The 27,700-nt window shown below is 31.7% G+C and overlaps 1 protein-coding gene across 7 annotated transcripts; it reads right to left on the bottom strand.

Moving 5' to 3' along the window:
- Positions 1-534: 534 nt before the first annotated feature.
- On the bottom strand, positions 535-27,555 carry LOC105348786 (lachesin). Of its 7 annotated transcripts, none has more exons than XM_034445133.2 (16): positions 27,316-27,555; positions 25,192-25,301; positions 23,287-23,365; positions 16,984-17,181; positions 16,531-16,688; positions 15,025-15,226; positions 14,662-14,892; positions 13,662-13,700; positions 11,992-12,149; positions 11,549-11,741; positions 11,190-11,420; positions 9,078-9,116; positions 6,648-6,730; positions 4,909-4,987; positions 2,816-3,010; positions 535-1,468 (listed from the first exon to the last, which is right to left on the bottom strand). In XM_034445133.2, the coding sequence occupies exons 1-16, from the start codon at positions 27,362-27,364 to the stop codon at positions 1,356-1,358; spliced, it is 2,157 nt and encodes a 718-aa protein (XP_034301024.2). In that variant the 5' UTR covers positions 27,365-27,555; the 3' UTR covers positions 535-1,355. The 7 variants fall into 7 exon arrangements, with proteins under 7 accessions (XP_034301024.2, XP_065932768.1, XP_034301030.2 ...); XM_066076696.1 differs by having other exon boundaries at positions 15,025-15,106; XM_034445139.2 differs by lacking the exon at positions 27,316-27,555 and adding an exon at positions 27,012-27,181.
- Between the last annotated feature and the right edge of the window lie 145 nt (positions 27,556-27,700).

The following is a 27,700-nucleotide window of genomic DNA, read 5'->3' as shown; positions in this document are numbered from 1 at the left end:
AGTACGTTTGTTTTCAAGATATTTGCACAGTCGTTGCATGTCTTGTGTCTTTTTACGACCTAAAACTGCTTCCTTTTCAACACATTTTGTTGGTTTCTTCATCTGTGTAAAACACATTCTCGAATAATGTCCAATTCTGTGGCATCGGAAACACTTCTGATTAATTAAAGGCGAAACATAAAACGTTGGAATGCACGTTTCCGTACCTTCCGCACACTGGACGCTGACATGAGGGGAAGCTGAACTTCATCTGTCTCTACTGCGGTCGGAAAGAATATTCCATGTTGAATCTAGTTTAAATCGTCTTTTTCATCTGTAGACTCTGAATCTAGGGAAACTCGCTAAACTGTTGTAGAGGTCCAGGATCTGACTACAACAAAATATATGTAGCAGTCCCGGGGGTCGTTACCCTTAGGTTTCTCCAACCAAATATTACGGGGCACTCTCTCCCGTACAGAACTAATACTGGGCCAACCTTGTGCTTATTCTCTTGTTGTTGGACCAAGCCTCATGAAACCAACAAGCCAACACGCGTTTAAGTTTTCAGACTTTTATATAGACTTGACATGAAATATACTTTTACGTGAGTTTGGTATGCATCAGCACCGAAAGTCTGATTCCAACTCTCGATAGTTTTCAATTTTGAATTATTTATAATGAACAATGGAACAACACAATGAAGGATTAACATAATAAGTACAGATGTAAGCTTAGTTATCAAACAACTATTGATCGAGTAAATCATGACATTTTACATAAAAGGATTAATAAGATGAAAGATCGAGTTTCAATAAACATAAAGAGAAGTCAATTAAAAGATTAGCTGTCCATCACTGATAGTGCCTCAGGTGGGATTAATGCTGCGCGAAATTTATAAAAAGTTATAAAACAGTTGTCGAAATAGATGAAAAGTGTTGGTAACAATTAACACAAAGTCCGAAAAAGTTAATTTACACAATAATTAAAAATAGTCCGAAAGATTGAATTTCACACCATGACAAAATGATTCCCCTGGAAAATTTTCTAGATCCGCGCAAAGCATATGATTTGACAAACATCTCAGTACATGACCAAAATAATTACTATGTGGAGAAGTAAACGCTTTTATAATACCATTACATATTAAAAAAAAATAATAAGTTCACAAAACACCACAATTTAACTCAAAGGCTAATTAAGAATTAATGATTCCAGTTGAATCAATGATTAATGCAGTTGTATATCGCAATATACTCCAGAAGCTCCTCTACATTTTTTTCACTTGTTTAACGGTTTGCAAATATAATTACTCATACGAAATTAAAACAAGTACATTTCCAGTGTCTTTGACTTAATGGACAGGTCTTCCTCCGTGATCAAGTGATACAATGTTTCAGGCAGAGGAGAAATAACGTCAAGAAGGCCATGAAATGCTCCATCTGTGGTCCGGAAGAACTTGGACAGTTAGTTCCTTGACAATACAAAGTCTCTGTAAATATAACATTTTCATTTTAATATCAGAACACACAGTCCGACGTTTTGTGTAACAATAGCGCAGACAGTATTTTTTTTTCGTTTTTAAATGAACCTTAAATTAATGAGGAGTATCGATATATATTTATTGAAAAAATGTTGAAAAAAAAATTATTTCATGACATTTAAAGGGGCATGGTCACGATTTTCGTCAAATTCTATTTTTCTATTTTTATTATTAATAATGCTTTAGAAATGCATGTCTAATGATCAAATGAAATTTGAGTGTCAGTCTTTAAGTTTTAAGCAAGATACAGAGCTCACAATTCAGTGCCATGTAAACAAGGCTTGCCTTGTTTTTGTTTACAAAGGTTCAAATTACCAATTAAAAACCCTTTTCAAGCTGATTTCTCTATCTTCTTCTTCATTTTAAGCATAGATAAACAGTTCCTAACGTTTAACACATTCATTTTAGCTCTAAATTTGAAATTTTTACTTCAACATTCAAAATGTATACAAAAGCTATGTTTTCATGTCATAGAATTGTAAGCTCTGTAACTCGCTTTTAACTCAACCAATGACACTTAAATTTTGTTTGCCTATTATGAATGCCTCACTGAAGCATTGTAGTTATTCAAATCGGAAAAATAATTTTCGACCAAAATCGTGACCATGTCACTTTAATGACATTTTTTCAAGATCAAGTTAAGGGGGGGGGGGTTATAAATGTTTTAAAAGGTGAAGAAACAACAGACATGAATCGAAAATTTAAAGAAAAAAGTCAGTGAACCAGCGATAACAAAATATGCCATATGCCAAGAAGCCAAGAATTTTCAAATTGTGTTAAAATTCTTATTTTTTTAATTGGTATTTCTTTGTAAAAATGCCATTTTTATGAGTTTATCAATAAAAATAACAATAGTATTAATGTGTTTCTAACATAATACTCGATAAATATTTATAAATTGTTTTACTTGAAATATCTATTTTGAACTACAATAATAAAAAAAAATTCCGAAAAAGTGTTATGAAAATGAGGGTATGCATATTGTGAAGTTTCGGTAAGAAATAAAAGTAGTTAAGAAATACTTGTTATGATTTTATTTATAACAATTACAATTGCTTCATCATTTATTTCTGCAAAAGATAGTATTTTTTTTAAAAATGAGATTAAACTGAACACTATATGAATTAGACAAAAATAATATTTTTGAATTACGTGGATCCTGAGGTGTGTTATATTTTTATTAACCTCCATCAAACAGAAGCACTTGTGTTGCCGGTAATATAATAATATAATAATACATATAGTAATATAATAAGATTCGGAATGTACAATGGAATTTACAATTGGTTTGCTTACCATTGACGTATAAAATACCAGTGTTCTGATCGCATATATAACTGGTTTGTCCTTCAGGTGTCAGAGTGCAATAGTATTCTCCAGCATCCACTTCTGATATATTTCGAATCACCAACATAAATGAAGTTTTGTTCTCGTTTGTAAGAGTCTGAACATCGTATTTTCCCAGTCCTACTTTCTCACTTGATAACATCTCTGAATTACAAAATTCCAACTTATGCTCAGCAGCATATACTGAGTATATATTTTCCATCTTATTTTTAAAATAACAGACTATGTTCAAAATGGTAAAAACAATACGGTATAAACAAAACAATTGAACCAACGAGTTTTAACAACGGTATTTAAAAAAGAAATTGGCAGTTTAACGATAATATTAACCCAAGGTTGTAGAATGGACTCTTAACCTGCATAGTTTTTCCACCGAAAAAAGGAACCAAAATTCTTCCCCTTCGGAAAAAAACAGCTCTAGCTTATCATTTCCATTCAAAATAAAAATCAGTGTGAGTTTCCCCTCGGAAAAATGCACCCTAGTTTATATCTCCGTTCTGTTTCTGGATTGCATCGAAATTTCCTATATTTTTACAGCCAGGGTATAAAAAAATTTGAGCTGATAAATAATGCATCTTTTGCTTATACTTGGAAATATATGAAACACCAAAGCACTATAAAATGTACATTTGTATTGATTATATATCTGTCTCTTTCAGTCTCCATTGAAATCTCTCTTTTCTCTATAAGATGCATTTACCGCCTGATTTCCAGTTAAATAGGTGATAATAAGACCGTGCAAAAATACACATGTAGTATAAATTACGGTTATGCTTTAAACTGAGGAATCATTTAAATTCGTGAGGGTCAATTTTGTTGTTTATGTGTATTTTGCTTATTCGTGGTGATGTAATTACATGGATGCGTCGATTTTCAATTTCAGAAAGGAAGATACCTCTTTCTTAATTTGTTTTTGTTGAGAATGTAAATCGTGGGGGCGGGGGAAGGGCTACCCACGAATACCAGGAAAATCAATTAAGCCACCATGAATTCTTAAGATTTCATAGTATGCTGAAATGTCTCTCAAAGAACTAAGACCATATTGCAAACGTAAAGTTACATGAAGGAACAATCCAAAAGATACGATTTTCTGGCAGAAAAAAAAACTATACGGGGGAAAAGTCTATGCTACAACATCGGCTCAAAATTATTTGTTATATCGGCTGATAAATGCAAACAAACCACACAATAAGAACAGCAACTGAAAAACGATTTTAAAAACCATTTTCCAGTTAATTATTCACCATAAACAAAGAAGTCAATCCGTAAAACGCGTAATTTTACAATGTATTTTATTTTTAATTTTATACTCTAGATGCTTTGCATGTGTTGCCTATTTTGTGATCGCTTGATATCTTTGGCAACGTCAGAAAAAGAAAGCAAGGAATTGTATTAGGTTTCCCAATAATGATAAAAAGTTTTAAGCTTTACAATCTACGTGTATTACGCATAACTTTAAGTTTTTGTTGCTTTGACTTTTTGAAGCATGATCTTACAGACATTGATCTATAACAATGTTTTAATTGGACAGAAAGATGTTCCTCAATAACCGTTTCATTAATGCAGGACTATTTTAATTGAAGCAGTCTGTATAAGACACAGTTTTGACTTGAAGTATTTCAAAGACCATCAATCGAAGAAAAATAAGTTGATCAATCTGATATTATTCAGCACAATTTTGGGATAATACTTTAATTCCTAAGTATATTTTAAACTGTTCATGGATCTATGAGACTTTAAGAAGGAAATACCGACAATTTACCAGGCCATTATATAAATAGTGCCTGTTTGGGAGGATAACAGTTGAAATTGACACCCCGAGGAAACCATTGTCAACCGACGCGAAGCGTTGCTAAGTGCTTTGCTAACGCTGAGGGTAATAGAACAGATTATGAACTGCGTCTAAACCAATCAGATTTCAGTATTTAACACGAAAGTATAACAATAATTACTAATGAACGTAGGAGTGACATTTTCTTATTAATACAATTTATTTCGAGCTTTTGATAGTTAAGTATCAAAAATTTCCTACATAGCCTTACCTTGATCAATAATCGTTTCTTTCTCACTTATCAGTATCGGATTTCCAGTTTCATTTACCCTAGCTTTTGACCATTGCACCTAAAGAAATTATATAATTTGCATTTTATATTGGTAAAAACATTTAAGCTGCATTTAATTATCAATCAAAGTATATAAACAGTTACTGTTTACATTCATAAGACTTTGTCTTGATTATCAAGGAAACACACACACACACACACACACACACACACACACACACACACACACACACACACATATATATATATATATATATATATATATATATATATATATATATATGCCTGAGTAAGTAAGTGAATGCGTACAAAACACGTAGACCAATTAAGGTAAGATAAATAACTTAAATATGGTCTTTACTATAAAAGGAAAGAGTTTCTAATATTTTAATATTAAGATATGCATGAAGTTTCCACACAGTCGAAGTGACAATAATACCACGTGATGATATCAGGCTTATCACATTAATCAACTTTGACAATTTTTTTTTCCCGCAGCAACGGTAGCAGGGTCAGGTCTTTTTCTTTCTCTTAAAGACTTAAAAACAATGGTTTTACTCATGTGCCATTGATATTTTTTATGAGATATTAGTTTCAATTCTATGAAATGTGATAAAACACACAAAGTCATTCTATTTATTCTACTAAACTGAAGTAAATATGGACATTAAAATCAAAATTAACATTACCAACACACAATATCTCTAACTTTCTGAAAATCAATTTTTTCTTTATTATATTTTAATCTTCTAGCAATAACACATTCCTGGTTTTAAAATATTATGAAGACTTAACAAATATATACAAAAGGACAAGGGAGTACAAAAGGACAAGGGAGTATATATATATATATATATTTAGGAGAAAATCCACAGGGGATTATGTTTGGAACAATTTTGAATCTATTTAACCTGAGGATGCTTTCACGCAAGTTACATCTTATCTGGCGAATAAGTATTTGAGAAGACTTTAAAAAATTTTGCTCCATACAATCCTATGAAAAATACGACCCAATAATAACACTGGGAAACATTTGTATAAATTTGAATTTCCTCTACATGAGGATGCTGTTACACAAGGTACAGTTTCTGTGGCCAAATGGTGTAAGAGACAAATATGTTTGAAAAATACCAAGAAATTTTCAATAATTATTAATTATCTCCTCTGCAAAAAGGACGCAGCTCTTCGTTGAAAACAAACCAAAACGTGAAACCATTTACCTAATTTGTGCCAAATTAAGTTGAAATATACCAAGCAGTTCAAAAAGTAAGTGAAAGATGTAATAAGTTTACGGATGGACAAACTGACAGAAAGACCGACGCCGGACAAAAGGTGTTTGAGAAAGCTTAATTGAGCTTTCAACTTAGGTAAGGTTAAAAGCTGGTAAAATTGTTATTTGTTTTTAAGGTCAAATTTAATATACATTTTCTAAAATCAACGGTTCTTATGTTTATTTACAAAATTATTGTTTAAAAATGCTAGGTAATTTCATAAGCCTACAGTTATTTGAATTATAAAAACTCGAGATATTTTCTTACGCCAGTGTTTCTTCCAAAATATAATACTTGTTAGATTCTATCTCTATGCAAAAGTTGTACAAAAAATACTATTTTTTTTTATTCATAACATATTGCAAAAAATGGAAATGTATTCAAATACACTTTTGAGATATTCATAAGTGAAAAAAAACCCAGGTTTTTATTAGATTAGCTACTTACAACGTTACAATATCTATTCTTCAGCACTGTGCAGTTCAAATAGCCGGTTTCACCTTTCTGCTTCATTTCAGGTAAAATTTCATCTATGTATAAAAACATTTATTAAAACCTATTTACACGAATCCCTATACTATCAAAAATATATTGCCACTTCAGAATACCTGTATCCAAAATCTGAAATGATTAGATACAATCATAACTATGAATAATATTTGACACTAGTTGAGGTTTAGAGGATATACAGGCATATTTTCAAAACTATATACTTGACCAATTTACGTGTTTGAAATTCAATTCTTCAACTATTCTCTGTAAAGTTGATCACTTTAAACTTAGTCATTTGTATTTCATGACATTACTGTGACTCCTGATGATCATTGAATTCAGTGGCAATGTTTAGCTACCATTCGACGGGAATTCGATTCGAATACGTGCAATACCGATTAAAGTAAAGCATCTAGTTTTCATGTACGTTCCTTTTTACAATGATTACAAAGAGTGACGTAATGACTTTTTTGAGGTTTTTTTCTCTATATGCACAAGTGGAAAATATTTATGTATAAAGAAATGATTGCGTGTCTTAAACGTCATTCCAGTCACTGTAGGTAAGCACAAGTTCCAGAAAAAGTTTGTATAGAGACATTATTACTAATGAGAAATAGACTTCTTTCAGACAATCCTATAAATAAATGTAATAATAAGAAGTGGAATACGGCTCCTAGTACATTGACAAACAGAAGGCCTAGGGGTCACATCGCTCATCTGACCAACAATAGCAAACTGATTTAACTCTGATCAAACAGCTTTAATCAATCATATTTAAAAATTTCCCTACAATGAAGCAGATATTTTCTTTTTGGCACATTTTTCAACATCGTTTTCGCAATAAGGGTGAACAAATGATTTTCCTCTATATATTCTTGTGTAAAATTGTGGCATTGTGGGTCCACCTCACCTCCAAAGTTAATGTTTAAAACAAACTTGATAGCACTAGCTGAGAATGCTTCCTCATAGGTTTTAACTCTACTGGTCAAATGGAAAATTGCATCCCCAACCCTACCTCCAAGGATCATAATTGGAACAAAGTGTGAATCTACACTAAACTAGGAACACTTTCACACAAGTTTTAACTTTTCTGGCCAAATGGTTTTTGAGAGGGAGATTTTAAGACACGTCTCCAAAATATTCCCATATAAAATGTTCGCCACCATTATGACGCACTCTCAACCCTGTAACCATTTGAATAAACTTGAATCTACAATCTGGAGATGTTTTAACATAAATTACAACTTTTCCGACCAAATATTTTTTGGTAGGAAGATTTTTTTTTTAGAAATTTTCCCTATGCAATAGTATGTCAAAATCCTACCCCATTATGGCCTCACCCTTCTTATGGGGATAATAGTTTGAACAAATTTGAATCTACACTACCTGGAAAGCTTCCACATAAGTTTCAATTTAACTGACCACTTGGTATTTGAGGAAAAGAGTTTTGGTAAAACGATAATTTTTTTTTATTATTTCCCTTATTACATGTATATCCCTTTACAATGGACTTGGCCCATCATTTGAACAAACATGTATCCTCTTGCCCTGGGGATTCTTTATGCTAAGTTTGTTTTAAACTGGCTTTATGGTTCTGGAGAAAGTGAAAATGCGTAATGTTTACAACGACGTCATCGACATGAGACAAAGGACAAATTTTGATCTGAAAAGCTTACTAAAATTAATGTTTGAATTCTTTTTAATTTTTCATGTGTATAATCTACGATATATGTATCCTAATAAAATCCATTTTGCCCAAGATAAAACAAAAATGTTAAAAATATACATATATCATTATTTACAGTACTGTTCTACTGTTAACATTGAATTTCAAAAGGCATACATTGAAAAATTGCAATAATTCTACTTAGTTGTAAGATCTTTCATAGTCGTTATTTATGAAGTGGAACGGATATAGTCTATATATATATCATTGAAATATATAAATAACGCTTAATTTATGTCACTTCTATACATGTATGATATATTATTTGTCTGTTGTGGAGATCAATCAACTCTCAAATTGAGTAAAACACGACTAAGATTTTTCGTGAAATTCAAACGTTAAACACTACATTTCTCATTTTACAAAATTAAACTCAGATATTTGACCTTAGGTATTAACTTCTTAATGTGGTTGCATTAATTAAGATTTTCTGATAGCCTATTTTTAGTAATCTGTAGATAAAACATGATAAAAAACAGTATTCATCCTCTCAATTATGGCGCATCTAATTTGACCTCTCTACACTGAAAAGGCATTTTTGGCCTATTGACATTTCTTGCACGTATTTTAAAGTGGTGGAAAAATTACATCAAATATTTTGTTTTTAATAAATACACAATGGTTGTTCTTATATTAGGAAATAAGAAAAAATTATGTACCCAAGTAAGGACAGTTAAATCCCTGACACTCCATCGTTTCTGAAAAAAGGAAAGATATTCATATTATAAGTAAACAAGCTGTAATATATTCTATTAGAAAATTATTATTTAGTGAAAGTGTTGTACAACATGTCCATGTCCATGTCTCTAAATTAGCAAAACTTGAAACAGTTAATTCTATAAAACAGATTATACACTGGAATATGTTCAGAAGTTTACTTTAGCTATCAAAACTTTTAATTACATACATTTTAGGTGAAAATCTTCAATTGCCGTAGGACATAACAAGTGAAAAGCTGTCAATGTGACAGCAAACCGGGTTTTCTTTTATGTAAACTGTATCCATAATCCATGTCAACCCTTATACAGTGAAATGGAGTACCCTATATGCAATATTTTGCCAAAAAATGACTAAGTTCAAAAGCTGGTATTTTTTTCATAAATTATCGGAAATCAAAATCCTAGCAATATGCACACCTCTGAGAAATGTACAATTGATCTGCAAAAGAACAACTTCCTATCTTGAGAACTGTAGGAGGAGTTATCCGTACAATGAGGGTACCCTATATGCAACATTTTGCCAAAAAATGACTAAGTTCAAAAGCTGGTATTTTTTCGATAAATTATCGGAAATCAAAATCCTAGCAATATGCACACGTCTGATATATGTACAATTGATCTGCAAAAGAACAACTTCCTATCTTGAGAACTGTAGGAGGAGTTATCCGTACAATGAGGGTACCCTATATGCAATATTTTGCCAAAAAATGACTAAGTTCAAAAGCTGGTATTTTTTTCATAAATTATCGGAAATCAAAATCCTAGCAATATGCACACCTCTGATATATGTACAATTGATCTGCAAAAGAACAACTTCCTATCTTGAGAACTGTAGGAGGAGTTATCCGTACAATGAGGGTACCCTATATGCAACATTTTGCCAAAAAATGAATAAGTTCAAAAGCTGGTATTTTTTTGATAAATTATCGGAAATCAAAATCCTAGCAATATGCACACCTCTGATATATGTACAATTGATCTGCAAAAGAACAACTTCCTATCTTGAGAACTGTAGGAGGAGTTATCCGTACAATGAGGGTTCCCTATATGCAATATTTTGCCAAAAAATGACTAAGTTCAAAAGCTGGTATTTTTTTCATAAATTATCGGAAATCAAAATCCTAGCAATATGCACACCTCTGAGAAATGTACAATTGATCTGCAAAAGAACAACTTCCTATCTTGAGAACTGTAGGAGGAGTTATCCGTACAATGAGGGTACCCTATATGCAATATTTTGCCAAAAAATGACTAAGTTCAAAAGCTGGTATTTTTTTCATAAATTATCGGAAATCAAAATCCTAGCAATATGCACACGTCTGATATATGTACAATTGATCTGCAAAAGAACAACTTCCTATCTTGAGAACTGTAGGAGGAGTTATCCGTACAATGAGGGTACCCTATATGCAACATTTTGCCAAAAAATGAATAAGTTCAAAAGCTGGTATTTTTTTGATAAATTATCGGAAATCAAAATCCTAGCAATATGCACACCTCTGATATATGTACAATTGATCTGCAAAAGAACAACTTCCTATCTTGAGAACTGTAGGAGGAGTTATCCGTACAATGAGGGTTCCCTATATGCAATATTTTGCCAAAAAATGACTAAGTTCAAAAGCTGGTATTTTTTCGATAAATTATCGGAAATCAAAATCCTAGCAATTTGCACACCTCTGATATATGTACAATTGATCTGCAAAAGAACAACTTCCTATCTTGAAAACTGTAGGAGGAGTTATCCGTACAATGAGGGTACCCTTTTGGCAGCCGCCCGCCCGCCCGCCCGCCCGCCCGCCATTTTCACCATTTTAATAACCGGATTTTTCCGTTGGAAAACCCGGTTAAAAATTATTTACTTTGATTAAAAATGTCACTTCTTTTATTTCACAGTTAAAGAATAAAGTTGTAAATACTAAAACCAACAAAATAATTATATAATGATATAATTATATCTGAGTGCATATATTCCTTGGAATCAAGATCTCTCAAAATATCTGCAGTGTGTAACATAATATAAAATTGCAGTCAACATTTTATCATGCTTACCAAATAAGACAATGGTTGTTTTTCCTTCACCATATTTATTGGTACCCACACAATAGTAGTTTGTGTAGTCTGTGGCCTGAACGTACTTTACCAAGAGTGTGTACCAAAACTCATCATTCTGTAGCAAACTGCTAAACTGCTTGTTGATGTCATATTTATCGTAATCATCTATTTCAGTAAGTGTTCCATTCTCTGACTCTTTCATCCATTTCGCACTTGGTTGAGGATAACCTATCAATCATCATGATCTTTAATATCTTCAATGTATTATAGAACAGTCTTAACTCTTACGTAGAAATTATTGGCAAGTGATATATTTTTGCACATATAAACATTTGAGTTAAAATATTTTTTCATACCTGCAACAATACACTCCAGTGTAGCATTAAACGTTCTGTTCTTAGCCTGACCTATCATTGATTGTACAGGCCTACATGAGGGCTTCAAAAAGACGATGAGCTCCACTTTGAAGGTGTCTGGGGGTTCTACATTATTGTCAGCTTCACAGATGTAGTTCCCTCTGTCATGTCTCTGAATATCAGTCAGATTTAACTGAAAGTCCATTCAAAGATTGTATAAACAAATCACCACTCAAAGTTGTCGGAGCAGAATTCTTGTGTGGATCTATGGGGAGTGGGGGGGGGGGGGGGGTGAATGCAAATTCTGAAAATTTTCATAGTAAAAGTACTTGAAATAGTCCCTGGAGCCCTCTGTATTAACACATGTTAGTAATGATCGAAAGTTCAACAAGCATAATATCGAGACTGGACTAAGATCCCCTTCGAAATAACTCTGTTTTTACCCTTGACTGGAACACCCCAGTAGATAATTCCTCCCCGTTTTCTCTCTTCCAGGTTATGTTTGGGTAGGGGTTGCCGTGAGCCTCGCATGTCAACTGCAGAGAAGATCCAATTTCTTTTTCATAAATGGAGTTGATATTGGGCTGGATCTGAGGAGCAGCTGCGTTATAAAGAAAACCATAAAAGCTGTTTAATATTTTTTTAGGTTTAAATCCTGCGGGGTTCATATTGGAACAAACGTTTATCTACACTACACTAAGGAAGCTTTCATATAAGTTTCAACATTTCTCTCCGAATAGATTGTGACCGGAAGATTTTTAGAGATTTTTCTAAAGTATTCCTTCGTAAAAATTTGACCTCCATTGTGGCCCCACTATATTTCCTGGAATGGATTTAAACAATACTGAATCTACACTATTTTGAGATACTTTAACATAAATTTTAATATTACTAGCCGAGTGGTGTTTGAAAGGCAATTATTTAGAGATCTTCCCTATACATTTCTAAGTAAATATTCGACCCCATTGTGGCCTCACCCTTCTCTTGGGGATAAGTTTTTTTTTAAAAATTGAATCTACACTACCTGGGGAAGCCTCATTATCAGTTTCAAATTTACTGGCCAACCGGTATTTTAGGAAAAGAATTTTTAAAAGGTCAATATTTTTTAAATTAATTTTCCTTATGATGCATCCTTTATGTAGGGCTTATCGTTTCATTTGAACAAACTAGAATTCTCTTGTTCCAGAAATTCTTAGTGCAAAATTGTTTTGAAATTAGCCCAGTGTTTCTGGAGAAATGAAAATGCGAAAAGTTTAAGTCAACCAAGCCAATGGTGATACCAATAACAAGAGATAACGGAAAATTTTGATTCAAAAAGCTCATTACATTCTTCGGCACATGTACAGGTTAGCTAGAATAATTAGATTTTGGAATTCTATTCAATTTTTCATGTACATAACCTTTGATATATGTACCCTCATGAAATTCATTTTGCCCGAGATAAAACAACATTGTTGGCGATACATATCATTATTTACGATAGCGTTACACTGTCAACATTCAATTTATAAAATAAAATGCATGTGTTGTTATCTAAGTAACATTTTTTTTACTTGAATTTTTTAAAATTGCAATAATTCCACAAGATCTTTAATAATCGTTAATTATGAAGTGGAATAGATCTAGTCTATGGATATTATTAAAACAAATGATGCTGTATCTATGCAACTTTTATATATATATGAGATTTTTTTTTTTTTTTTTTTGTAGGTTATAAAAACATATTTTTTCTCAAATTGAGTAAAACAAAAGCAAGATTCTGTTTGAAATATAAAAGTTAAACACTACATTTCTCATATGACAAAAACTCAAATACCAAACTCAGAGATTTGACTTCATGTATTAATTCTTAATGTTGTATTAACTAAAAAATTTGGAATATGTAAGACACTTTTCAAAATTGCAAATAAAAAATGTCAGTATTAACTCGCTCAGTTATAAAGCATCTACATGTAATTTGACCCATTTACTCTGAAAATACAGTTTTGACCAACTGACATATCTAATATGTATTTTTTAAGTGTTGGGAAAATTACATCAAATATTTTTCTTTAAGTTTAATTATACATAACGGTCACTTTGAATTTAAGAAATAAGAAAAAAACTTCTGTACTCAAATAAGGACAGAGAAGTCCCTGGCACTGCCTCGTTTCTGAAAAAAGAAAAAGATTGTTCAATTCATAAATTCATATTATAAGTAAACAAGCTATTTAATATTTTACTATAAAAATATTATTTTGTGAGAGTTGTAGAGTATTTCAAATAATGCGTTGAACTAGCAAAACTTGAAAAAATCAACTTCATAAAACAAATGGCTAAACACTGGAATATTGAGAGAAGTTCACTTTATAGTCTGTCCCAAGATATATCATGCTGCATATTTGGACGAGTTTTAATTAAAAATAAACATACATGTAAAAGAAGCGTTATTGAAATTGATGAAAGGGAAAATTTCCAAGATAACCTCATTCACATATTATTAATTTGCCCTCGTAAAAATTCACAGGAACAAAAACAGATTTCCTACGTAGATTTATACATGTACATGTAATGGGAAATGAAAACATCTTCCCTCCATTCGAAAGCCACTCGGCATACCTCGCACAATATTTAACGTTATTAGCTGGATACCGCCATCTCTTTAACAAATGGAAATCCCCGTAGAATTTTTACATTTTTTTTTTACTCGTGTATTGAAACCTGACAAGCTAGAGGAAGCGTTTCAAAGGGGAAATTTTGGGAATTGTTCATACTTTTGAGTGAACATCGTCTGAACCAAGAGGTATTTATTAATATCGAATAATGTAAGAAAATTTGCGGCAAAAATCTTGGGACAGACTTTAGCTAACAGAACAAACATTTACTTTATGTACAAACATCCAACTGATCAGGACATAGAAATCATTTACTTTTATTAAAAATATTACCTTCTTAAATTCACAAATATTGAAGGATAAAGTTGTAAATACTATAACCCACAAAATGATTATATAAATGTTTCATATGAACAAATACTCCTTGAAAACCTAACAAACATCTGCAGAGTTGCACATAGTACACTTATAGCTTTTTGTTTTCTTATTGCAGTAAAAATTGTATCATACTAGCCTTACCAAATAAAGAAATGGTTGTTTCTCCGTCACCATATTTATTGGTACCCACACAATAGTAGTTTGTGTAGTCTGTGGCCTGAACGTTCTTCACCAAGAGTGTGTACCAAAACTCATCATTCTGTAGCTGGCTGCTAAACTGCTTGGTGGTATCATATTTGTCATCATCATCTATTTCAATGAGTTTTCCATTCTCTGTTTCTTTCATCCATTTCATACTTGGTTGAGGATAACCTGTCAATCACCAAGAAAATCTTTAGTATATCTTCAATGTGTACAGAACAGTCTTAACTCTTTGCAATTACTGACAAGTGATATATATTTTGCCTATATATATACTATATGAAATAAAATATTTTTTCATACCTGCAACAATACACTCCAGTTTAGCATTAAACCTTCTGTTCTTAGCCTGACCCACCGCTGATTGCACAGGCCTACATGAGGGCTGAAAAAAGACGATGACCTCCACTTTGAAGCTGTCAGGGGGTTTTACATTATTGTCAGCTACACAGATGTAGTTCCCTCTGTCATTTCTCTGAATATCAGTCAGATTTAACGTTGCCCCCTGAAAAGGTTGTATAACCAAAACACCCCTTAAAAACCTGAAAACCTTGACAAGACAAATAAACATCGCGGCAAATTATGAAATCCCTCATTCCTTGCGGGGGGGGGGGGGGGGGGATGGGGGTTTCAGAAGTTTGCATTTATCCTAAAATCTAACAGTCCAATTTGACCATTAATTTCATTATTTTCACTTTCAGTTTTTACATGCTCCGAAATAAGTGGGGACCAAGTATCTGATAATTCAGGTTTTTAATGTGAATCAAAGAAAAAAAATATTTGTTTGCTGCGAGAAAAAGTGGGAGGGGACAGCCCCCCCCCCCCTTTTTGCTACGAGCCTGCAATTATTGAGTATACACACGAGCAAGTGTATCTGAGCAGTTAAACCAGTCGGAAATTAACCAATCGAGACAGTATACATGTATCTTAAATCGTTAAAAAATATAATAGTTTTGATAGCATTATAATTGGAGAATTAAAAGATGAATGAAATGGGAAAATCTGATGGTTTGTGTAAATTTGATTATGTGTATTCTTTCATTTATTCAAATATGCTACAAATGTATGTGTTTTTGTATAACTTTTATGACTATATGTATCCATATATGTTAGACGCACCCTGGTCTATAGTACCCGGCAAGAAATAATTATTATTATTATTATATATGTGCATTTGTTTAACCAGAGGCTATTGTCAATATTATCAATTATCGATTAGTCGTATTACGGGGATTGGGGCCTATATTTCTATCTTAAATGAGGGTACTTATCACATTCTTGGATTTTATTTGATATCACTTTTACTTACTCATCCTCTCCGTGCCCCGGAGGACTCATGAGGCCGTTTTATTTGATATTGTGTCATATCTTTTACGGGGTTTTTTTTTTGTGTTTTTTTTTTTTGTTTTTGTTTGTTTTTTTGCATGATGTTATTTTCAAAAGATATATCATTATACTTTCATGTTTAATACTGCAATTTAATTGGTTTTGACGCAGTTTAGAATCCGTTCTATTACCCTCAACGTTAGGAACACATTTGGCAACGGGTAACACAACGAATTGTTACATGCGCGTACATTACTAAAGAATCTTTAAAATTAAGATATTTAGTATTATGAAATAAATAGTGCCTGTTTGGAAGGTTCGCGTCAGTTTACAATGGTTTTCTCCGGGTGGTGTCAATTTCAACTCTTACATCAATACCTGATCAGAGCCCTCTGGATTCACAAATGTAAGTATAAATGATCGAAAGCTTAATAAGCACAATATCAAGACTTGACGAAATTAAGACCCTTTCCCTGATTTTACCCGTGACTGGAACCCTCCCGTAGGTAATTCTTGTCCGTCCTCTCTCTTCCAGGTTATGTTTGGGTGTGGGTTACCGTGGGACTCGCATGTCAGCTGAAGAGAAGATCCAATTTCTTTTTCATAAATGGAGTTTATACTGGGCTGGATCTGCGGAGCAGCTGGATTAAAAAACATTACAAGCAGTTTAAAATTTATTAAAATTTAAACATAAACAAAATAATTTCAATTTACATTAATATGTACGTGTATACCGATATATTGTTTCCTGGTGAAAGCAGGATTTGTTTATTATCTGTTTTGAACTGTAAATAGTCATGCAAACAAATTTGTGATTAATAAGAATGAAAATTTTTATCACGTTTCTTTAATCGTACTTTATAAAGACTGCCTTCATCTTGCTAAACAGTGTGCATTAATCAATTCAAAAATTCTAAAGTTCATGTACAGACTTACTTTGTACTGTTAATTTTCCGATCTTCTTTGGCCATTCCGGCCACTGTACTCCTTGAATTCTTATCGTGCACAAATAATCGCCAGCATCCTCCTCTGTTAAATATCGAATCACCAACATGTACGTGACTCTCCGTCCATTTATACGACTCTCCATATCATATTTACGCAGCCCTGATTCCTCATTTATCACAGTATTACCTGTAAAGAGAATATGATATTACCAATTAACAGAACATTAGTGTTGTATGTGTAAACTTGGGTATGATATCGTACATACAAACATTTTCCGAATCAATTTTATTCTTTACAATCCCCCACCCCCGTCCCCCGAACTGTCAATCCAAGGTTAACCTGTAAATCATGCATTTTACATGTAGCTACCGGTACAGTCAGTCCTCGATGAAATGTTTCACAATCTATGCTGCACTGTTTACATTAATTATGGGGGAAACACTTAGAAATGGTAAAGAATGAACTGCGTGGTAAATTTTCTACCAGTATTTTCATTTATTTTTAAAAAAATGAAAGCATGCTGTTTGTAAATTTATTATGCATGTGAAAAACATTGATCATGCACAGTTTAAATGTTTAGTTTCCCAATTTATAGACATATTTCATTATTTATGACAGTGGAAGTACATTCAATACCTCTGGCCATAGAAAATGAGATACATGACTGTCTGTCCAAAGAAAAATAATACTATAAAGAGAATTCTTTCCCATATGACTCAATTTGTTTGAATATTGTCAGAGCCTTATTCTGATTTCTGAAGTAGAGAATATTATATCGTTATAAGAAACGATAAAATTGAGACACACTGATTTTGCTGGATCAGTAAATATCTATCATCAATTAAGGACCTTTATAATATACACATAATTCATAAAAATTATTATGACGATATTTTTTTTGGGGGGGGGGGGGGGTGAAGACTGTATTTGCCACCTCAAGTTTGTAAAGCTTAAGGAGGTTGGCACTTGAAACATTAGTAATGTCAATCATTCAAAAACCACTTGGATATAAAGATGGGGACCTAAAATGTTCATTTGTTTTATTTACGACCCATGTCACATGCCATTTTTTGAAAATATGGGGCCTCAAACAGAAATGATAATTTTTTAAAAAATTTTTGCTAAAACTTGGCATGGAAATTGATTATTTGAAGATAATAAACAAATATTTATAGTTGATACCGTCCATTTTTGTGACTAGAACATGTTGCCTAAGATTAATTATGCATAATTTTGAGTGCTTGTCTTCCCCCGCAATGTCCAAGTATCTCATCCTTATAGTGTTTCGCACAATGCTGGAAGAATTTTTTTTATTTTCAATTGATTTTCAGCACGCTAGAATGTATGAATGTGTTTTTGTTTATGGGCTTGTACTAAATACTTTGATTGATAATGAGTGAATTTAAGATTTTATCCCTAAATTGTAGAGGGCTCCATGATGTTAACAAACGAAAAGATGTGTTCAAATATTTGCGAGAACAAAAAGCATCCCTGTACTGTTTACAAGATACTCATTGTACTGAAAATGATAAAAGTGTTGTATATGCACAGTGGGGCCTGGATTTTTTAATGAGCCCTGGTAATTCAAACTCAAGGGGAACACTGACCCTTACTAATAATAATTTTGAATATACTGTTTTAAATGTTAAGTCAGATCCCAATGGAAATTACATTGTCTCTAGTATACTTGTTGATAACAAATACTCTCTAACTATTGTAAACTTGTATGGTCCAAATAGAGATTCTCCAGATTTTTTTAGAGAACTCTCTAACATTATTGAAGAATTCAGTGACGATTTTATAATTATGTGTGGAGATTGGAACCTGGTTCAAAACTTCAACCTAGACTGTCATAATTATGTTAAAGAAAATAATTTAAAAAATAAATTAGAAGTCATTAAGCTACAAGAAAAATTTAACTTGGTGGACCAATGGAGAATAAATAATCCTGATGCAAGAATATATACCTGGAGTAAAAAAACACCTATCAAACAAGCTAGACTAGATTTCTTTTTAATATCGGAAGAGTTAATGTCACTTTTACATAGCGTATCAATATTACCCGGTTATAGGACAGATCACTCTATTATTGAATTACAATTAAAATTTAACAATTTTACAAAAGGTAAAGGTTTTTGGAGATTCAATAATTCTTTATTAAGAGACCCCACCTATGTCCAGAAAGTTAAAGATACAATAGCAGAAACTGAATTAGAATATAGGGAACAAGGTAATCCAGTGGAAACCGAGATATCTACATGTATTGATGATGACCTATTTTTAGAGATTTTATTAATGAAGATAAGACAAATTACTATTTATTATGCTAGTAAAAAGTCTAAGGAACGGAAAAAACAAAAGGAGCTCCTTGAAAGACAAATTAAATTTACACAGGATCTATTTAATACATATCACCTAAGTTCCTACGCCCAAGCCCTTTCTGATTTTCAAGATGAATTAGAAAAAATTAGAAAATATGAATTGGATGGACTTTTACTACGTACTCATTGTAAATGGATTGAGAATGGTGAAAAGCCAACAAAATACTTTTGTGCCCTTGAAAAAAGAAATTATGTAAATAAAAATGTTACAAAATTAATCAATAGTAAAGGAAAATGTATTGTTGAGCAAAATGAAATCTTGACTGAAATTAAAAAGTTCTATCAAGTTCTATACAAAAACTATGATGATCAAATAGAAAACATAGATCTTAATGACCTTTTCACACAATATAAAATACATATACCAAAAGTTAATGAAATGGAACAACAACTCCTTGATAATAACATTACCTTATTTGAAATATTGTGTTCTCTTAAGAACATGAAAAATGATAAAACCCCTGGAACTGATGGTTTCACGACGGAATTTTTTAAATTCTTCTGGATAGACCTGAATAAATATATATTAAAATCCTATCAATGTAGTTTTAAGAAAGGATATTTATCAATAAGTCAAACCCGAGGAATTATTTCTATTATTCCAAAAGGAAATAAACCAAGAGAACAATTAAAAAATTGGCGACCAATTTCACTACTAAATACAACATATAAAATTTTATCTGCTGTTCTAGCTAATAGAATGAAACCTCTCCTTTCTTCTCTTATACATGAAAATCAAAAAGGTTTTTTGAAAGGGAGATACATTGGTGAAAACTCAAGACTCCTATATGATGTTATTCATTATTGCAACGAGAATAAGGTCCCAGGACTTGTTCTTCTTATAGATTTTGAAAAAGCTTTTGATTCAGTTTCATGGAGTTTTATGTTTAAAGTACTTCATTTTTTTCATTTTGGGGAAATCTTTATAAAATGGGTCAAAATATTATTTTCAAAAGCAAGTCTTTGTGTTATTCAAAATGGGTTTTTTTCTGACTTTTTTGAGATTGGAAGGGGATGTAGGCAGGGTGATCCAATTTCACCATACTTGTTTATTCTATGTGCCGAAATAATGGGTATATTGATCAGGAATAATCTTAATATTAAAGGTATAGTTATAACAGGGAAGGAATATAAACTACTACAATATGCAGATGATACTGTTTTACTATTAGATGGTTCAAAAAAATCATTAAAAAATGCCTTATCTCTTATTGATCAGTTTGCAAAATACTCAGGTTTAAAACCCAATTATGATAAAACATCATGTGTTAAAATAGGTTCACTATCAAATTGCAAGCAAAATATACTCCCAGAGGTTAATATAAGATGGTCCCAGGAGCCGTTTACAGTTCTTGGTATAACCTACTGCATAGACCTAAACCCTATAGCCATGCATGAATTGAATTTTTTACCTAAACTATGTGAAATGAAAAAACTTGTTGCTTCTTGGTCGAAACGTCTGTTAAGCCCAGCTGGAAAAATAACTGTAATAAAATCTATTATTTTGCCAAAAATTATCCACTTAATTATTGCTCTTCCAAATCCTCCGTCTTGTTATATGAAGGAGTTAGAACAACTTTTTTTCAATTTTATATGGAATAATAAACCTCCAAGAGTGGCAAAAAAATGTATCACACAAAACTATGAAGATGGTGGACTTAGAATGATAGATCTAAACAATTTATGTACAAGCTTAAAGATCACATGGATTCGTAGATTTCTAAATTATACTTCCTCTTGGAAATCACTATTACTCAGTACGTTGCCAAAAATTGAAAACATTTTTTTGTATGGAAATATGTTTACAAAAGTTTTGTCAAGTTGCTGTACAAACTTGTTTTGGAGAGATGTATTTGATGCTCTATTTAAATTTAGGAAAATTGTTGAAACAGAAGTGTCTGAATCTGTTGTTCAGCCAATCTGGTATAATGAAAATTTTAAAATTAACAACAATTTTTTTTTTTATGAATGCTTGGCTCAAAAAGGTGTTCTGTATGTATATGATTTTTTTAGTACTAATGGTCAAATACTGCAATATGAAGATTTTTGTGATAAATTTGATGTACTGATTCCATTTACAACCTATTATGGTATTGTCAACAATATTAAAATGTTAAAACTGCCCTACGATGTAAATACAATTATGTTCAACAATCCATATTATCCAGTTTTCTTAAAGCCAATTCTCAAAAACATAAAGGGTTCAAAAGAGATATATGATATAATCACAGCTACATCCTGGGAAAAACCAAAATATGAAACTAAATGGGAAAATGAACTTAACCTTGATGTAGACAGATTTTGGTGGAAATTACATAACCGTGCAATTTTTAAGATATCCACAGATGTACAAATTCAATGGTTTCAATACAAAATTGTTCACAGAATTTTAACTACAAATGTATTTTTGAAAAGAATTGGAATTGTGCAATCTGATTTATGCTCTTTTTGTGACCTTTATCCTGAAAACTTGTCCTATATATTCTGGGAGTGTACTTATGTTGAAGAACTATGGAATTCTTTTTTTGAGTGGATTAATGATCAAACTAATATGATGATTGATGCCAATATTGTTGATATTTTGTTTGGTAAACTGTCAAAGCACAAAAATATAATCAATCTTTTGATCATCTTAGTAAAACGCCATATTTATAAGAAAAGAAATAACAAAATGTTACCGTCTTTCGAAGGCTTAAAAAGAGAAATACTGTATTATAGAAATTTAGAACATTATATGTATAAAAAAAATAACAATGAAGACAATTTTTATAAACGATGGGATATTTTCTCTTCCCTTCAATAAGTGTCCTCTGTTTTTAATTTACACTTGGGATACTCTATTTTTTCCAACTTCCGCTTTCTTTTTTTCTTATTTTTAAATTTGAACAATCTTAGTATATATAGTTACTCTGTGTACACAACCATAAACACTGTATGAATGTGTGTGTATATGCAAAAAATGTCCTATGTACAGTTTTTTTCACAATAATATTGTAAATTTGATGACTTCAGGGCATCCCAACCCTGGCATCAAATAAATGTTTAAATTGTCTGGGACAATAAAATATTTAAATAATAAAAAAAAAAATATTTATAGTTGAACTATTATTTATTTATAATTTCAATACAGTATGAAGTTGAACACATGTAGTGACTATAAAAGTAATATCTGCATGTAAGTCAAAGTTTAAAAAATCTTGCTTTACTGGTGGCTTCAAATGCCAGTACATAATGAACACAACAACAGATGTTACACAATTTTGGAGTAATCAAGTAGGGGTCACATCTGAATAATTTGAGATTTAGTATGAAATAAGCTAATTTTAGGACAAAATTGGAGTTAATTTTTTCTTAACATCTATGAAATATAAGCTAAATATGCCAAAATATATTGATAGAAATGCGTATCAAAATATTGTTCAAATATATTTTTTTAAAATTATCATGAATTATCGGAATACACAAACTATTTAGAAGTTTGGTCTGCGCTGAAAATTATTAGGCTAAAGTAACAGTACTCTAAAACTTCCGACACAAAATAAAGTTCCTTGCTAAAATCTGTAAAAATGTAATTTTGTTTAAACAATTTTATTCAATAAAGTTTATTTGACAATTTAAAATATACATATTTAACAAGAATTATTATGTGATGCGGAATTTTCAGACTAGAGATGACCCAAAATGGCTACCCAAAACCTAAAGAGCGAACCTCTTTTACAGTAAGAATTTAGATAAAATTATTCCTCTATAAATAAAAATCGTATTAAAATGCAAATGATTATTATACAAACAAAACATTCAATATGGGTATACCAATGGTATGATGTAGCAATGAAAAAAACTAATTTCCATTCTATGTAAATTTACTTGCTCATCACAAACTTTTTATGGGCATAAAAATTCACATTACCTTGATACACAATTTTGTCATCTTCACTGAGCAAAATAGGATTTCCACCATTTACCGTTTCCACTTTGGACCACTGCACCTTTACAGTGTAGAAATGATGTAACTATCAGCATTGTAAATGATGCGCAGCAGTTTTTTTTAATAAACCATAAGATTATGGACAATTTTTAAAAATGTACTGTAGTTACAGGGCTCTATACACTTTTAACTTTCATTTTATTCATTAATGGAGAGCAATATTAGCCAAGGCAAGGGTTAATTCATAATTAATTTTTAGAGTTAAATATAATATATTCCTATGTAGATTATGGTCAAAAAATTTTTTATTCTACTGACTGAATCAAAGATGGTCAAGACACAAGTTAAAGACTGTCTAGTCAAAGTCATTTTTTGAATACCTTACTAGAATCTGACGTCACAACATGTACAACTGTAGCATGCAGTTATTGTGATTGATGTCAGCTGTAAAATCGTTATTCCACAAGTTTATATAATAAATAAATGAATACACCGCTTACGTAATAATAATTTATTATTAGGTAAGTTTTGTATTTTCTTTTATTATGAGAAAAATATATCACGTCAGGTGCACTATTAGGCAAGCGGTGTATTTTTTTTTTATATTGAAAAAAAGATATATACTAGTATAACGTCAGGTGCCTGTGCGTTATTAACGTCATCGTGCAGAAACAGACTGTATGATGTTTTGGCTCTGCGCAATACCAGTGTATATTTACATTTTCCAGTGGCTTTGCCTGTGATAACACTACATATTGATTTTGTGCTATAAAACCCAAAATACAAGTGACGCCAAATTGAGGCGCCAGCGGGGTTTGCTTATTTATATTTAAATATTTATTCGCGCAATGGCTAAAAATAAAATTAAGTAATAAGGAATCATTCTTTGAGTATAATGAGGTGATAATTTCGGTCGGGGCGTGATCAAATCTATCATAAAGCCCTTAAAGCCCTTCGGGCTTTATTGGATTTGATCACGCCCCGACCAAAATTATCACCTCATAATACTCTAAGAATGATTCCTTATTCCTTATATATTGTCTATATAATAATAAATACACAGATAAATCTCCAACTTAACATTAGCCAAACCTGTTAAAGAGTTTCAGATTAACTAAAATTATGTGGAGATTATTGTTCTCAGATTAAACACCTTGTGAAATGTTCATTAAAAATCTAGTAGGTTCGCGTTTCTAAACTACCCACATATTAGACGAAAAGTAATACGGTACCACAAGAAGAACTTTAATAACATAACAATTTTTCTTGTTTACACTTAATGTCTCCAATCAATGCGATAACAAATGTGGTTCAAGGAAGAAACAAATCTATTGCAGTTATTTGCAGCAGTATCCTCGCAGATTCATCTGGGAATTATCATTGCATTTTAGAATATAAACCAGATGCAATTTATGTGTTATATTATGCTATAGTTAATGTCTTATGATTCATTTAGAAACGTATTTTATTTTCAAAATAAACAAAATATTAAGTGAGATTTAAGCAGATTTCCTATTACACATAGTTTGAAATATGCTTTGTTTATTTGATTTAAGCAAAAAAGTCTAACATTTTTCTACATCAAACTGACTCTGGAAGACAATACCACCGGTATTGCACAAGCGGGCACTGGTTATGACACCTGAAATGTACATTTTGAAAGGTAAGCTGAGGAATCGAACCCTGGCCCTAAGTGTTTCTAGTTATGGACTTTACCACTGAGCTAAAACCCAGACCATTAGCAATGACCTATACTATACATGCATGCTTAATGTCTAAAACGTCTTCAATTCACCAATTCAATATCTTTCACTAATAAACAACCGTACTCTGGTGTAAATTTTTATGTTGCTATATCAGATAAATATAATGAAGACATAAACATACCACAGACTCAGAACCTATGTTCACCACGGTACAGTTCAAATACCCTGTCTGGGTCTTCTGTTTTACCTCGGGTAAAATTTCATCCACAATATCTGGTCTTTGTGCTCCAACTGGAAAAAAACACAATTATTTTTATAAATGTGAAATGGTATACTATATTTTTAAGTGCCTTATACAATAATGCATGCCATAGTGAAGCGTGTCCTATTTCCCCAAATTCCGATATTTCTTCCTCATTTCGTATTGCTATGTATGTATACAATCTTATGGTCTTTTGACCGTGTTTATGCGATTGAAAAGTTTGTTCTTACATTGATAGATATGTGTCGGAAAACAAGGCAGCATCATGAAACAAATTTAACTTCATTAAGACGGTTGCGTAGTGGGTCAAAGGTAATAAAAAATTAATTTACATGTACATGCATCAGTTTAATTTGTCCCTTCGATTTCATCTCTTGAATATACCCCAGATGTTTTACTTCCTGCGTAATTTTTTTCCACCGAAAAAAAAAGAGCAGTACCGCAGTCGCGAAAGGGTCTCTTGCTTTTTTATTTTTTGTCTGAAGATTGAAAGTAATTTTTTTTTTTTTAAATTTTCTCGTTTTATTTTTTTTCTAAAAGATCAATAAGACTTTTTTTTAATTAAATGATTCTGATTTGATTTTTTAAATTTATAATTTTACAAGGTGTTTTAGCGCATAATTCATTTAAGTGAGCGTTTGTGGATAGAGATGGAAAAGGTGTGGGGTCATGTTTAAAAAAAAAAACAAGCAAATACTATATATTTACATTTTCCAGTGTCTTTGCCTGTGATAACACCACATTTCGATTTTGTACTATATAACCCGTAACTTTAAATGACGTATAATTGGGGCGCTAGTGGGGTTTATCTATAGTTGAATATTTAATCGTACAATGGCTTAAAAGTATATAAATATTAGTAATAAGGAATTATTCTTTGAATATTACGAGATGATTATTTGATCAAATTTATCATAAAGCCCTTCGGGCTTTATTGGATTTGATCACGCCCCGACCAAAATTATCACCTCATACTACTCAAAGAATGATTCCTTATTCCTTAAATAATTTATAGTTTATCTATACTATGCTTCAATCAGCCCCAAAAAGAACATAAAAGCAGATATTCTATTCGCATACAGTCAAAACAGGAATAGTTCTGGAGAGGTTGTAGTTAAACAAATTAGTCAACAACAGCGACAACGAATCGACCGATGCTGATGACGACAGACAACGGACAAATTTGGATCAGAAAAGCTTCCTTAAGCCTCTGGCTCCGATAAGCTAATATTGTTGTGCATAAATATTGTATTAAGATTTAATGTGAAAAATAAAGATAATTCATTTTATGTTATCGGATACTTTTACCAAACACTTCTTTGTGTTCATCCTGATAAGTAGAGTAATTAATTTTGAAAATCATGAAAGTTTCACATTTTGTTACTAATTGTCATTTTAACAAGAGCACATGTAAAATAAATCAATATTGATTAAAACCAGTCTCCCTTGATGAAACCTGAAAACGAGACATTTGCGGGTTGTTGTTTTTTGGTTTTTTTTGGACACATTCTTCACATTAATGAAAACATTTTGCAATTGCCTTTAGTAATAGTTCCAAATCAAAAACACTTAAAATTTGGTAAAAAAAAATTATCATTGAGGAAAAAAAAATCAGAGCCGTTGAAATATTGGTGCCTGAATTGTTATTGCGACAGGTTGTACTTAATTTAAATATTTCAGTCATTTCGTCTTCGAGATTTTTTTTTTTGGTGGCAATCCGGATAAACAGTTATTTTTACCTGATTATTACTGCTATATGTCAATCAGAGCATCGTCGTTTCCACTGACAACTAACAACAGTCTGGAAGCACCGAGAAGGGAGAGGAGGTTATAAATCCGGAAATTGTCATGCTGTCTAGCAAAGGCTTAGGTCTCGGGTCGCAATCAGAGGTCAAGATCGCTAAATCGTTCTTAACATTTTGAGAGTTAGATGGAAATGAACAGGTAGTTCACACGGGTACAGTAAAATTACATTTTCGTCGTTTTCTATGATTACTTTGAAAAGAAATTGATTATTTTCATTAATTATTGAATTCGACTTACCATAAATCAATAATATTCCAATAAGACATAGTAAGCTTAAAGTACACATCTTGCAGTTGCTTCGTGATTTTGAAAATCGACCAGAGGAAAAAAATTTCGAATATTTTAGTCAAGTCTGATTGAATTACCAGCATTTTTAGGAAGGCCTATTATTTTTGTTTTTTTTTAAAGACGCATATTCCAACAACTGCGTCTTAGGTTTGTTTTCCTTTTGTAGTCCTGGTATGCAGTCACCCATAGCAAGAACAGATCGCGAGAAGAAGAAAAAAAATAGGGTTCGTATTTATGAGTAGTTTGGTTTACAATCAAGATGGCTTTAATGAAATGAACTAGTAAATGTGTTACTTTATTATGTACTTCAATTTAATCCCGAGATTAATTATGT

This window comes from Magallana gigas, chromosome 2, assembly GCF_963853765.1.
Source record: "Magallana gigas chromosome 2, xbMagGiga1.1, whole genome shotgun sequence".
Lineage (NCBI taxonomy): Eukaryota > Metazoa > Mollusca > Bivalvia > Ostreida > Ostreidae > Magallana > Magallana gigas.
Note: the sequence above shows the minus strand (reverse complement) of the source record. Positions and strands in the feature narration are given on the sequence as shown.